General features: G+C 45.9%; 1 protein-coding gene across 3 annotated transcripts in view; it reads right to left on the reverse strand.

Moving 5' to 3' along the window:
* Positions 1 to 13,302, reverse strand: part of FAM193A (family with sequence similarity 193 member A) — a 127,561-nt gene that overhangs the window by 24,438 nt on the left and 89,821 nt on the right. For all 3 annotated transcript variants that reach the window (XM_068275897.1, XM_068275887.1, XM_068275879.1), the window contains 5 exons: positions 12,647 to 12,892; positions 11,486 to 11,639; positions 11,227 to 11,406; positions 7,488 to 7,739; positions 3,836 to 4,025 (listed from right to left, as the gene is read on the reverse strand). In XM_068275897.1, coding sequence (XP_068131998.1) covers positions 3,836 to 4,025; positions 7,488 to 7,739; positions 11,227 to 11,406; positions 11,486 to 11,639; positions 12,647 to 12,892 — 1,022 coding nt within the window. The remainder of the gene's footprint in view (positions 1 to 3,835; positions 4,026 to 7,487; positions 7,740 to 11,226; positions 11,407 to 11,485; positions 11,640 to 12,646; positions 12,893 to 13,302) is intronic.

The raw sequence follows: 13,302 nt of genomic DNA on the forward strand, positions 1-13,302 counted from the left end.
AAAGGAAGGGAGGGGTTCCTCCAATAAATGTAAAATATTTTATATTTGGCATCATGCAGCTGAAAAAAGGCTGCTATTTATTATTATAATATAGAAAATAGATTTTATTTCTGAAATCTTGTATTTTTAATTTGGGTCCACTTTAAGTCTAATGAGGTGATTTCTTATCTGTGTTCCACAATCTCCTGCTCAGCGACCGCAGGTCCTTTGCGGACGGACAAAGTGGCTATTTTAACCCTTAGATGTAAAAAAATGAGGTAAATTGATTTTTTTTTAAATAATAATAAACCACATTTTTAGAATGCATTTTTAATTTGCTATAGAGCTGCCCTGGGTGTTAAAAATGATGCTCGGTTCACTTTAAAGTGAACCAGAATCACCCTCATGTATTTTACCATATATATCAGTGGGAACATTAGAGAAAACACCTACCCTGCTCTGTTTTATTCTTCACTGTTCAGCTTGCTTGTTACCAGCCCTGATAAGATACCCGACTGAGCATTCAGTGTGGCTTTGCTATAATGACCCAGCTATAATGATTGCTGAGCAGAGCCAGAAGGGGGCAGGCTTGGGCTTGAAAAGACATCAGAGAACACAGACTCAGCTATAATGATTCCTGAGCAAAGCCAGACTGAATGCTCAGTCGGGATTTTATCAGGGCTGATAAGAAGCAAGCTGAGCAGTGAAGAATGAAAGAGCAGGGTAGGTGTTTTCTCTAATGTTCCCACTGATCTATATGGTAAAATACATGAGGGTGCTTCATCTCTGGTTCACTTTAAAGGGAAACTAGTTTAACTTACCTAGGGTGGCTTCCAGTTCTCCTTATTCCCGCTGTGTCTCTTCTCCCTTCAGCCACATGTGTACACCTTGATCGTGCTTTCGTGGCTGGAAGCATTCTGTGAAAAAAAAAAAAGCAACTGCACCGAACACTCCCAGCTACAGGAGCGTGATAAAGTTGCACGGTCTGGGACCAAACATGCACAGAAGCCCACGATTGGCTTAGTCAGCCAGATTTCGGAGAGGCACAGCAGCTGAATGGAGAAGAGCGGAAAGACAGTGAGAGACCAAGATGACTACAGGGGACTGGAAGAAGCCCAAGTTACAGTAAGTTACACCGGGAAACTTGCTGTCACAATGGGTCCCCTTTCATCAATTAGCAGCTTTAAAAGAATGATCTCATTTGCTATATGTGCACTGCTTTTGACCTCAGTCAGCATGACTAGTTGTGCTCTAAATTCTTGGAATGCTTTGATCTCTCTCTGCTAGCAGAAAATATAGAAACTTAAAGGGGAACTGAAGAGAGAGGTATATGGAGGCTGTCATGTTTATTTCCTTTTAGACAATACCAGTTGCCTGGCAGCCCTGCTAATCCTCTGCCTCTAATACTATTAGCCATAGCCCCTGAACAAGCATGCAGCAGATCAGGTGTTTCAGTGGTTCAGACTTATAAGTCTGATCTGACAAGACTAGCTGCATGCTTGTTTCTGGTTTTAATCAGATACTACTGCAGAGAAATAGACCAGCAGGGCTGCCAGGCAACTGGTATTGATTAAAAGGAAATAAACATGACAGCCTCCATATACCTCTCTCTTCAGTTCCCCTTTAAATCAGAAGTCCTCGGTTATTGCCTCACACTGCCCTCTAGTGAAAAGTGGGCATAAATACACATTAAAGCACTACTAATGTACTAAAATAAATTGGCCTGGAGCACTTGCAAGCCACAAAATAAATTGGCTGCTAAAGGAAATATGGCAGCCACCAAGTGGTTTCTCCACTTTGTTGTCAAAACAATTCTGGTACTTGCGGCAAATTAGCTAGCACCATATACATCTACTTCATTATTTATAAACGCTCCAAGCCGCTAGATTGCAGTACAAGTACTAAACCAATGAACAGTATTGGCAATTTCATACAAACTAGTCATTTCTCAGTATACAAGCACACTGGAATTGTTGCTAACTGGTGGCTGATTGAACATTTCTAGGATATTTCTCTTCAGTAATCCCATCTAATGAGAAACATGACCTGGCTGTGTGCTCTCAGCACCTCTGTCTCATGACTAGATCATAAAGGAAACGCAGATCAATTGTGCTGAGCAGAAACTGCTCCGAGTTATTATGCATGACAAGAACAAAAGAGAAAATCAAATTACCTCTGAATACAGAGCCTTGTGTGGCCTGAAACATCCAAAACAAGCAGATCAAAGTAAACATGATTTCTGAAGCTCGCAGGAAGGTTCTAACTGCTGCCAGGCAGGTAACCAGGGAAAATGTCAGCTCTGTGGCACAGTTCTGGGATGTAAGGTTCAATTCCATACACAGTGCAAAGGTAGTAGTAACCATATAGGGGCAGCGGCTGTCCTTCAAAGAAAACCTGAGATTATGGAAGCACAAGCATTTATACTTACATGGGGTTTCCTCCAGCCCCCGTTGGCTTTTGGATTCCTCGCCGCCCTCCCGGGCCGCTCCATTCTTCCATAGTTAGCTCTGGTAAATGCCAACTACTGCAATGCACAGCCCTGTCCACATGCTTCCTTGGTCATGCTCCCATGGCCGGAAGCCTTCTGCGCAGCTACAAGCTCCTGGTCATGGGAGCGCGATCAAGGGGCGCGATGCCAGGACCATGCATGTGCAGAAGAGTCCAAATGGGTAATTTACTAGAGACTGCAGGAGAACAGAGCATCTTGGGAGAACAATGAGGGAGCCCAAGCCCTAGAGGGGGCTGGAGGAAGCCCCAGGTAAGTAGGTTTATACTTCTATCACCTCAGACATGGTGATTTTATGTCCGGTCAACAGTCTAGATTGTAGCCAAAAAGAGTAATTGCACCTGCCAGGAACCAAACAGGAAAATCAATGTGTGTGTATGGCCTGTTTTAGATATCTTCCATATTTGATGCAGCTGTTGCCCATTCCAATTGTACAGGTCAGCCATTTGGCGTAAAGATGTGCACACAGTACAGAGCTACCGTACTAGAGGAAGATCTTCAATCACATGACTCCATCCCGCTACTCCATCTGCTCCCTCTAGTGGAGGACGATAGGGAAGAGCAGGGCAAGGTCAGCTTTGTGATCAGAGGAAAAGTCAAACTGATCTGTTCTCAGAGCTCTTCCCTTACTATCTCCTGTAGGGGGCCGTGGGAGAGGAAGAGAATCTAATGCCTGGTACAAAAAAAAATCCAGGCACATTGCCTCAATTTAGGACATTTAAATAACTTATTAGGGAGGTGCTAAAGGGGGTGTGGGAAAAAAATGGCAAAGACAGTTAACCCTTTTCCCACTCACATGAAAATATCCATACAAAAGAATTCACAAAAAATCATCCAGGAACTACTGCTATCCCCACAGCCAAGCCAAAAGCCGGGGTCTTAGCACAAAAGAATACATTTTCTTGCGTAGTCACCTACACTGCGCAGACGTACCCCAGTATTCATAGGTGTCCTAACTCTGGCCCTGTAACATGCATAGTGCAGACATGCAATGCCTGGTACACACGATGCAATTTTCCCATCAGATTGACAGGAAATGTCCCTTCATGTGATAATTTAAAACATGTCCGATTTGCTTCTGAATCCAGAAAGGGATCGATTTTGTGCAATACGGATCTCAAAATCAGTCCCTTCCTCGATCGGAAGCAGATCAGACCAGTTGGAAATTACTGGATGGAAAATTTGCATCATGTGTATCAGCGCTAGACGTTCCCATACACAGATTAGATAGATCCCTCCATAATCAAATCTGCAGACATAAGGAAGCGCTAGCTTCTTTGAGCACAAATTTTAATTTAAAGTTTATTAAGAAATGAATAAAAAAATAAAAATTAAAAAAAAGTGGCTTACCAGCCAGAGGGTCAGGTAGAAAAGACGTTGTCCAGTTTTTTTCATTCATCATTTCTGACCCCCAGAGGCTTATAAATTTTGACCTACTCCATTCGGGAGAATTGCCAAAACAACTTGGGTACATGTGATCCTGTAGGGAGGCGTTGAATACCTGATGCTTGTTAGTGTGGTTCTGCGTAGAAGGCAGGGCCTGAACAAAAACATCATTTGTCAAACATTATTCCATTAAAATACAGGTAACTGCCACTACATAAAGACAAAGCTACAGCACACACCGGAACTACTGTACAGATTATTTAACAGGAACCTGTGGTTTGAGACCTATTGGAAGCTGCCATATTTATTTCCTTTTAACCCCCCTGGCGGTATAAAAAATTCTGCCAGGAGGGAGCGCAGCAGTTTTTTTTTTATTTTTTTTCTTATATCATGTAGCGAGCCCAGGGCTCGCTACATGATAGACTAGAAAGAATTGGGATTCCCAGCTGATCGCAATAGCAGCATAGGGGGCGATATACAGGCTGGGAACGCGAAGAATCACTCGCGTTCCCATGCCTGTCGGCCGGTGACGGCCAAACCGGAAGTGCTCGCCGGCGGGTCCTGGAGCGTCAGAGCGGGGCTGCGAGGGCACCGATCGGCCGATGGGGGCTGAGGGAAGCCCCAGGTGAGTAAATCTAATTTTTTAAAGTTGACTTAAGTTTCCCTTTAAAGCTGCAGTGGCCTGAATTGTAAAAAAAAATAGCCTGGTTACTAGGGGTGTGTAAGCCTATGGTCCCCTCAAAAGGTTAAACTATTAAGAGGCAGAAGATCAGCAGGAGAGCCAGGCATTGTGTATTATTTAAAAGGAAAGCCTCCATATGCCTCTCACCTCGGGTTCACTTTAAAGGGAAGGTCCAAGCAAAATAAAAAAATGAGTTTCACTTACCTGGGGCTTCTACTAGCCCCATGCAGCCATCCTGTGCCCTCATAGTCACTCACTGCTGCTCCAGTCCCCTGCTGGCAGCTTACCGACCTCAGAGGTCGGCGGGCCGCATTGGGTACATTTTTACGCATTCCCGCTAGTGCAGGAACATTAACACATACATTTTTACGCGTTACTGGTTCAATGCGTAAAATTTTACGCATTGAACCACTAACGCGTAAAAATGTATGTGTTAATGTTCCTGCACTAGCGGGAATGCGTAAAAATGTACGCAATGCGGCCTGCCGACCTCAGAGGTCGGCAAGCTGCCAGCGGGGGACTGGAGCAGCAGTGAGTGACTACGAGGGCACAGGATGGCTGCATGGGGCTGGTAGAAGCCCCAGGTAAGTGAAACTCACTTTTTTTATTTTGCTTGGACCTTCCCTTTAAAGTGTACCCGAGCTGAAGCATGGGACCCTCGTTGCTGAGAGCGAAGCCCAAAGATTATGGACAAGGGCTTGTGGGTAATTGATCAGGGCTGCGCTGGTTTTCAAGTGTGGCCATACTGTGCCTTCATTAATATGGCCACGCCGGTGTAGCAAGGGAGTTGTTCAGCGCTACTATGCTCACGCAGCTGCAGCACGGCCACACTTTTTGCTGGAAGAGGAGCCCAGCCCTGATCAGCCGGAGGCAGCAGTGGAGGACCAAAAGCTTCCCTCTCCTCAAGGAAGAGTGATCTTCTGAACTAGAGCTTCGCCTCGGGATCTCTAACAGTTAAAAACTAACATGCAAGTCCGCACTGCCACTGGGATACACAGAGCTATAGCCAAAGAGGCCTTTCCAGAAGCTGCTTTACTGTAGGCTCTTCATCACCACTGTAATGCCACCCCCAATATCCTTGTTCTTTCCACATATCTTGGAATTAGAAGGACTGTAGCATGTGGATATAAATGAGCGGCATATACCTGAATTCAGAGGAACATGAGGGCTGCCATCCTTATTTTCTTACAAAAAAGGCATGTAATGACCATTTTTTATTATTTTGGCTGCAGTACTCGAGCCATAGTCTGGGCTACAATTATTTTTTTGGCCTGCAGTACCTACGTTGTAATCAATAACTTTAAAGAGAATCTGTATACAAAAAAATGCCCCTGGGTGTACTTACCTCGGGAGAGGGAAGCCTCTGGAGCCTATCGAGGCTTCCCCTGTCATCCTCCGTCCCACGGTGGTCTCGCTAGAGGTCCCAGAACGGCAGCCATGTAAATATTTACCTTCCCGAACCAGTGCAGTAGCGGCTCTCGGCTCGGAAATGGTCGATTCCAGTCAGGTCCGTTCAGTAAAGTGGACCTGACTGTAATCGGCTATTCGTTGTGTGTTGATTGTAGCTGCATTGGAACAAACCATTACCAAAGGGGAGTCTATGCTTCTTGAGAAATGTGACACAGCCAGTGCTGGTCTCTGCATATCTCACAAGACTACAGAGTATTTTTCTTTGAAAGCAAAAAAAACCCTCTTTAGTATGGAAATCCTGCCTTGGTATTAGGTTTCACATACAATTATAAAATGTTTACTTTATGCTGCACATAACAGACACATTTCCTCCATTCACCTCAGACGGCTCATTCAGAGAGACAAACCGCTGCAGTTTAAAGGGAACCAGAGATGAACGATTCACACAAAATAAACTTATCGGTCGATAGCTTGTGAAGAATAAATGCTCTACCTGATAATTTCGCCACTCTGGTGTGCCTTTTTGAGTGTTTTTTTATCCATTATTGCTCCAGGAAATATCCAATATGGCCGCCGGCTCATATACAGTCTGCTTCCAGGTTATGAGTTGTTCTGGATGTGCTGTCTAGCCTCTATGAGACTATAGACAAGCAGGGCTGCTGCAGCCTTTCATCTGTCTGCTTTCAACTTTATTATTCTGGCATGCTGTGCGGCTGCCTGTAGGAAGTGTCTCTCATAGAAATAAAACTGCATACAGTAGAGAATGACTGGCTACACAGTGCACACAGATACACTTGTCTGTTTCAGAGCTTCTTTCTCGGCAGCAGCAGCCCCTCCCATGTCAACAGCTCTGAGTAGGAAATCTGAGCTAGGAGGGGGCAGGCTTGGGCTTGAAAAGACTCCATAGAAGAGCGACTCAGCTATAAGGATTCCAGGTCAAACCTAGACTGAATCAGTCGGTGGACTGTTATCACAGCTGATAACAGATAGATTAGACTGAGAAGAATAAAACTAAAAGCATGATAGGTGTTTACTGTCATGTTCCCACTGATAAATGTAATAAAATGCATGAGGGTGCTTCGTCTCTGGTTCTCTTTAAGCTAGTGAGACCTGTCATCTGCTAAAGCTATAAAGTACACACAGGGTTAACAGATGTAACCAGAGGGATTCCCCCCTTCCCTCATTGGTCACCCTGGCCAGTCACCCTCAGTGAATTGTGAAATTAATTTGATAACATTAATGAAAGAGATTAACAGGGAGCAATATACAGCAGTACTTAGAAACACTTACACAAACTATTCCATCCCAGTTTAAAAACATTTTAATCGGTAGTGTTACTATACGCAATAAGCAAGGCCACTGTAATTGTTAGCAAGACTGAAAAATACAGCTCAATAAGGACTTCATATAAACATGACTCCTAGATACTTACATGAACAACTTACAAGTAAGCTCAGCATTTAAAAATAAAAAAAAATAGAATGTAGCCATTAACAGAACAAGCGGTTTCCTCAGAACACTTACCTTATTATGTGCAAACGGAGAAGCTGCATATAGGGTGGGGTGAATAAGGGGTCGGGGTAGGTGGGGGATCGTGTGCAGGGGTAAATGTCCATGAATGTGGGGGTAAAGGTGAAGTGCTGGATGTGCTGGTTTATCTGGATTAATGAACTGATGTCCTGTAGGGAGACGTCCTGCTACCAGTGCGGATGGGGACATGCCTGAGACCTCTTGCTTACACGCATGACACTCGCATGAATTTGGTATGGAGTCCACCTGCAACATGAGAGGCAAGCAAGCGTGAGCATGTTACACAGGGCTGCAACCTGCCTAAGATCTCCCCGTCCTTGAAATGGTATGGACAACATTCCAGGTACAAACTAAAAGACTGAAATCATTGCAACTAGGGCAGCAACTGGGCTCACAGCTGGGTCCATCTTGTTAAGGGTCAGGAGGCATTCCTCAGGGCCCGTTTCCACTAGTGCGGTGCGAATCACCGGGATTCCACCGCTGACGAAATCGCATGCGGATGCGATTCCGCGGGCGATTTTTGCCGCGATTTCGCATAGGCAGGGTATATGCAAATTCAACCAGGTCACTGCCTGGTTCAATTTGCATTAGTTTTCATGCGAATTCGCACGCGAAATTGCGGCAAAAAACGCATGTGCGTTTTCCCTATTAAATGCATTATGTGCGAATCGCCTGCATTCCTCACGCAGGCGAATTCTGCAGGCTCTACCGTGCAGAAAAATCCTGCACAGAAAACCGCTCAGAAATCCTGACAAGTGGAAACAGTCCCATCCACTTTCATTGCCTATGCGAATTCGCATGCAGGCCACGCATGCGAATTCGCCCTAGTGGAAACGGGCCCTTAAAGTGAACCTGAGGTGTGATTGATATGGAGGCTGCCATATTAATTTCTATTTAAGCAATAGCAGTTACCTGGCTGTCCTGTTGATCCTCTGCCTCTAATATATTCAGCCGTAGACCATGAACAAACATGTAGATCAGGTGTTTCGGACAATATTGTGTCTGGTGTGATTCAGACACTACGGCAGCCAAATAGATCAACAGGGCTGCCAGGCAACTGGTATTGTTTGAAAGGAAATAAATATGGCAGCATCCATATTCTCACCTCGGGTTAACTCTAAGTTTTCCTCCACCTTTATCATTGACGACTCCTTCCCAGCATGCAAAATATAAAATCTCATGCCAGAGGCTTTACAGGTGATGTGGGGAGGGAGATGTGGGAGTATTTAATGGTGCAAAGTGCCCTAAAGGTAGAATTTCATGTAATGCATCCTGTATTATGTAACCAGAGGGCCTTAAAGAGAGTCTGAAGCCATAATAAAAATGGCTTTTTTTCTTATATATAGCAGGGGCATGTGTGCACCTGCTAAAATGCCACTATTCCGCAGCTAAACGAGGGTCCTTTCCCCTCCAAATCTGGAGGGGAAAGGACCCCCTGCAAAATCACGACCAACTTGGTCGTAGATTTTGCTACCCCTGTGCGCTTCCGTGTGAGGCAAGGCTATGAGCTGCAGCCCTGCCTCACACACGTCTATCAGCGGCTGATCTCCACCTCTCCCCCGCCCCTCTCAGCGAAGGAAGACAGAGGGGCGGGGGAGAGGCGGAGATCCGCCGCTGATAGACGCGTGTGAGGCAGGGCTGCAGCTCATAGTCCCGCCTCACACGGAAGCGCTCCCCGGGCAGCACAGGGGGGATTTGGAGGGGAAAGGACCCTTGTTTAGCCGCGGGATGGCGGCGTTTTAGCAGGGGCACACATGCCCCTGCTATATATAAGGAAAAAAGCCATTTTTATTATGGCTTCAGCCTTCAGTGTTTTTTCACCTTATGCATAATTTCAGCTCTCCTCATTCATTCGCCAACAGCTTTATCACTATAACAATAGGGGCTGCAAGGGATGCGGCCGCGGAGGGGCCCGGCGCCCAGGGCCATTTTGGGGGCAGGAGCTAGGAGGGGACACACCGCTTGAAGGGGGAGCGTTGCCCACAAAGCGGCGGGGAGGGGGGCCACTTCCCCCCTCCCCCACCTTGGGCTCCCCCATCAGCGCTTCCTCCTCCAGCATTAATTAGCAGCAGTAGTGGCGGCGGAAACGGAACGTGGACCACGCTGGAGGATCTTCTCTGTATCAGCGCCCGATGACGCTACTTCCTGATAAACAGGAAGCAGCGTCATCGGCGCTGTTACAGAGAAGATCTCCGGCGTGGAGCATAGTAGTGAGTCCACGTTCCCTTTTCACCGCCGCTACTGCTACTAGTTAACGCCGCAGAAGGAAGCGCTGATGGGGGAGCTCAAAGTAAAGGAGGAAAGGGGGGGAGGGGCCCCCCTCCCCGCCGCTGTGTGTGGGCATCGCTCCCCCTTCATGCGCTGCGTCCCCTCCTGGCTATACTTAGGGCACCCATGCCTAGCTACACTAAGGGCACCCATTTATTTGGGTGTTGTTGGGAGCGTGTGGGAAGTAAGGAGTTAATTTAAAATTCTGCGTAGGTCTGTTTATTAAAAAAATTGTATGCAAGTCTAATTTTACTATTTGGTCACCAGATGTCCTCAGTCATCATCTTCCTGCGCGTGCTTTCAGTACACGAAACAGGAAGCAACGCGTGTGTTTTACCACAGGCATCTCATTGATGCCTTGATCATTGACACAGGGACCTAGAACTACGGGCAGCGGCGGGAACAAGCACTGGTGCAATTGGCCGTGGCGACGGTTTATTTTATGGACATACTGTAGCTCCCAAGTCCAAGATGCATAGGTAGACATAGGTGATACGCCCTAAAGGCTGCGTAATATGTTGGCGCTTTATAAATACAATAAATAAATAAGGCTAAAGTAGTTAGAGACACTGAAGCGAGAATAATTCTCGCTTCAGAGCTCATAGTTAGCATGGGCACGTGTGCCCCTGCTAAAACGCCGCTATCCCGCGGCTAAACGGGGGTCCCTTCACCCCCAACACCCCCCCCCCCTCCCCCGCAAAATCAACGACCAAATTGGTCGTATATTTTGCTCTTCCTGGAGGCAGGGCTAACGGCTGCAGCCCTGCCTCTCAGCGCGTCTATCAGACGCGCATCGCCACCTCTCCCCCACCCCTCTCAGTGAAGGAAGACAGAGGGGCGGGGGAGAGGCGGAGGTACGCTTCTGATAGATGCGCGGGAGGCAGGGCTGCGGCGGTTAGCCCTGCCCCAATGCGGAAGAGATTCCGCGATGTACGGAGGGGATTTGGGGGTGAAGGGACCCCCGTTAAGCCGCAGGATAGCGGCGTTTTAGCAGAGGCACACATGCCCCTGCTAAGTATGAGGTCTGAAGCGAGATTTATTCTCGCTTCAGACTCTCTTTAAGTAGAGTCAGAATACCACTATGTTCATTATTAAAAAAAAAAACATATTGCCCACGATCCTTTACAGTAATGCAACTACAATATAGCAGAGCTACTTAAACATCCAAAAATGAAGATGGCCCAAAAATAGAGAATGCCCAAAATATATATGTAAACCCCTTTTTTACAATATAGATCTTTGTATGTCCCCTGATTTTTTTTTTACCTGGTCTGTGTGGCTTTGCTGAACTGTGCCGTGTCAACAGGATCGTGTGAAGTTTTTTCTAGCTACAGCAACAAGCTCATCTCAAAATGCAAGCAAACATCCCATTTCAGATAATTCCAGATAAGATATGGACACTATGACTACTGCAATAGATATTTTTCTTCATGTTTAATAGTTATAGAATGCAAACAATTATCACCTGTGGACTGAGGTAAGACGGAGGTGGGCTGTCCATTTTTACTCCATCCTTCCTCGGGGACCTTCTACCAACATGAATTTCTTGTTTATGACAGTCGGCCTGCTCGCCGCCGCTCTCCCCGTCGGCCTCCTCATCGTCTGCCTCTGACGAGCTGCTGCTCGTGCTGCTCACTGAGGGAGACTGCAAAACACACAGCATAAACATTTCTGCTGAGACCCAGGAGGGGGCGCAAGCCTATGTCTGATGGAAATGATCGCACCTCGTCTTTCAGCGCCATGTTTTCCCCGCCACCATTCAGCTCGCTATGAATACCGTTCATGCTGGCGACGACCTCGGCATCATCGTAACTGTTTAACGGATAAATATGAGCAAACTTTGCTGATAAAGGAGTCCCATCTTCATCATCACTACCGCTGCAAGGGAAAAAAAACAAACCAGCTTTAGTTTTCATATGGACCATAAAAGGAATTTTCAGGCAAAACCGATATAACGGGATTACTCCCTCCAGCAGTTTATGTCTCTGCCTCTAAAATCAAGGTCATAGGAAGGGTGTGTCACCTCCTCAGCTGTTTATTCCTCATTATAGAGCATCGACCAGCTGAGCACAACACCAATATCTGTTATTTCAGCACATGGGTGGGATTCCTGGAGAGGGAATTCTCCATACTGAAATAATTAAATGATACAGGAGTTTGATTGAGCAAAGCACAGCAACCACTAAAAACAAAAATACTAGCTGTGGATTGTTGAAGCTGTATTCAAAGATCAGAAGAAATAAATCTACTTATGAAAGAACCTAAAGTATAAAGTACAGAGCCTGACATGAAGGGAGAAGGGTCTCGGGGTTATCTGAAGTAATCCCTCCAGGCTTGTGATTGCACACACCACCACCAATCATTTTGATCGAATCAGCCAGATATTGAAGCCAAGAATCCAGCGATGTATGGGCACCCTAAGCCGTTCAACAGCCCTCAAAGCAAGCATTATATAAGTGGCCAGATCAGTGAGGCAGGGGACACACTTGACTGTTTTCTTAACATTAACTTGAATGTTAATCAATGGGTCGTTCACACTTCGGCCTCTTGCACACTACATGCGATTCTGATTTTTAATTGGTACTGCATGCTGCGTTTTTCTTTTGATAGCATCTAGGGAAAATCGGAATAGCAGTGCGCAGGGGGCCTTAATATGTTTTTCGCACGCAGAAAAAAACGGACATTCTGCGTAATGACTCAGCACATTTTGACAGTTTTCTCTATTAATTACATCAGCTGCTGTGAAAAATTCCTGCATACAAAACACTTGGTGTGCAGAAAAAGTATGCAGAAAGACAAGTGTGTTCCCTGCCTCACAAAACAATCAGACCACTTACAACAGCTAAGGATGGCGGGGAGAGTCACGAAGCATAGAAGGAACTTACAATGTGGGTGCAGAGCCGTTGTCTGCAAGGATCAGCCTGGGGTGCTGCTGGATAGTGATGGGAGAGCTGGGGCCAGAGCCTGAACTGGCAGAGGACATGCTGGGCGGATGGATCTCTGACAGGTAGTCTGGAGTGGAGTCTACTTGTAGTGGTGGTAAGGGGTTTAGGTGGATATCATCTGCTATAGGCGTATCCATAATACCACACGTTAGGATGTGCGAAAGGCTGCAGTCATCACAGGTACACCTGTTAGAAAGAAATCAAACACAGTAACATGCTAAGCAGAACATAAATTAACATCTGAGAGAAGTGCAAATCAAATCAGCGACACTCTACACACTTCATAATTACAGCGTGCAAACCTAGAAATTATCAGCAAGAGCTTTGTGCTTCGCATTACTGGAAAGACGACAACACACGTAAACACAGAATAAACAATCACTGTGGCACTGAATGGCTGGCGCTAAAAGATGAATAGCTTAATCTTTTGAAAACAATATTTGGAAGAAAGACTCGATTTGTAACTATAAATATGATTTACGTACCATCACGGCTAAACATTATACACAGTAAACAGGTAAAAACTACCAGCAAGAGATAATTTTATACGAAAACTACACTTCTATACGAATATTACATCGTATAGTATTGGGGAG

The sequence above is a fragment of the Hyperolius riggenbachi genome, chromosome 1 (assembly GCF_040937935.1).
Source record: "Hyperolius riggenbachi isolate aHypRig1 chromosome 1, aHypRig1.pri, whole genome shotgun sequence".
NCBI classification, from domain to species: Eukaryota; Metazoa; Chordata; class Amphibia; order Anura; family Hyperoliidae; genus Hyperolius; species Hyperolius riggenbachi.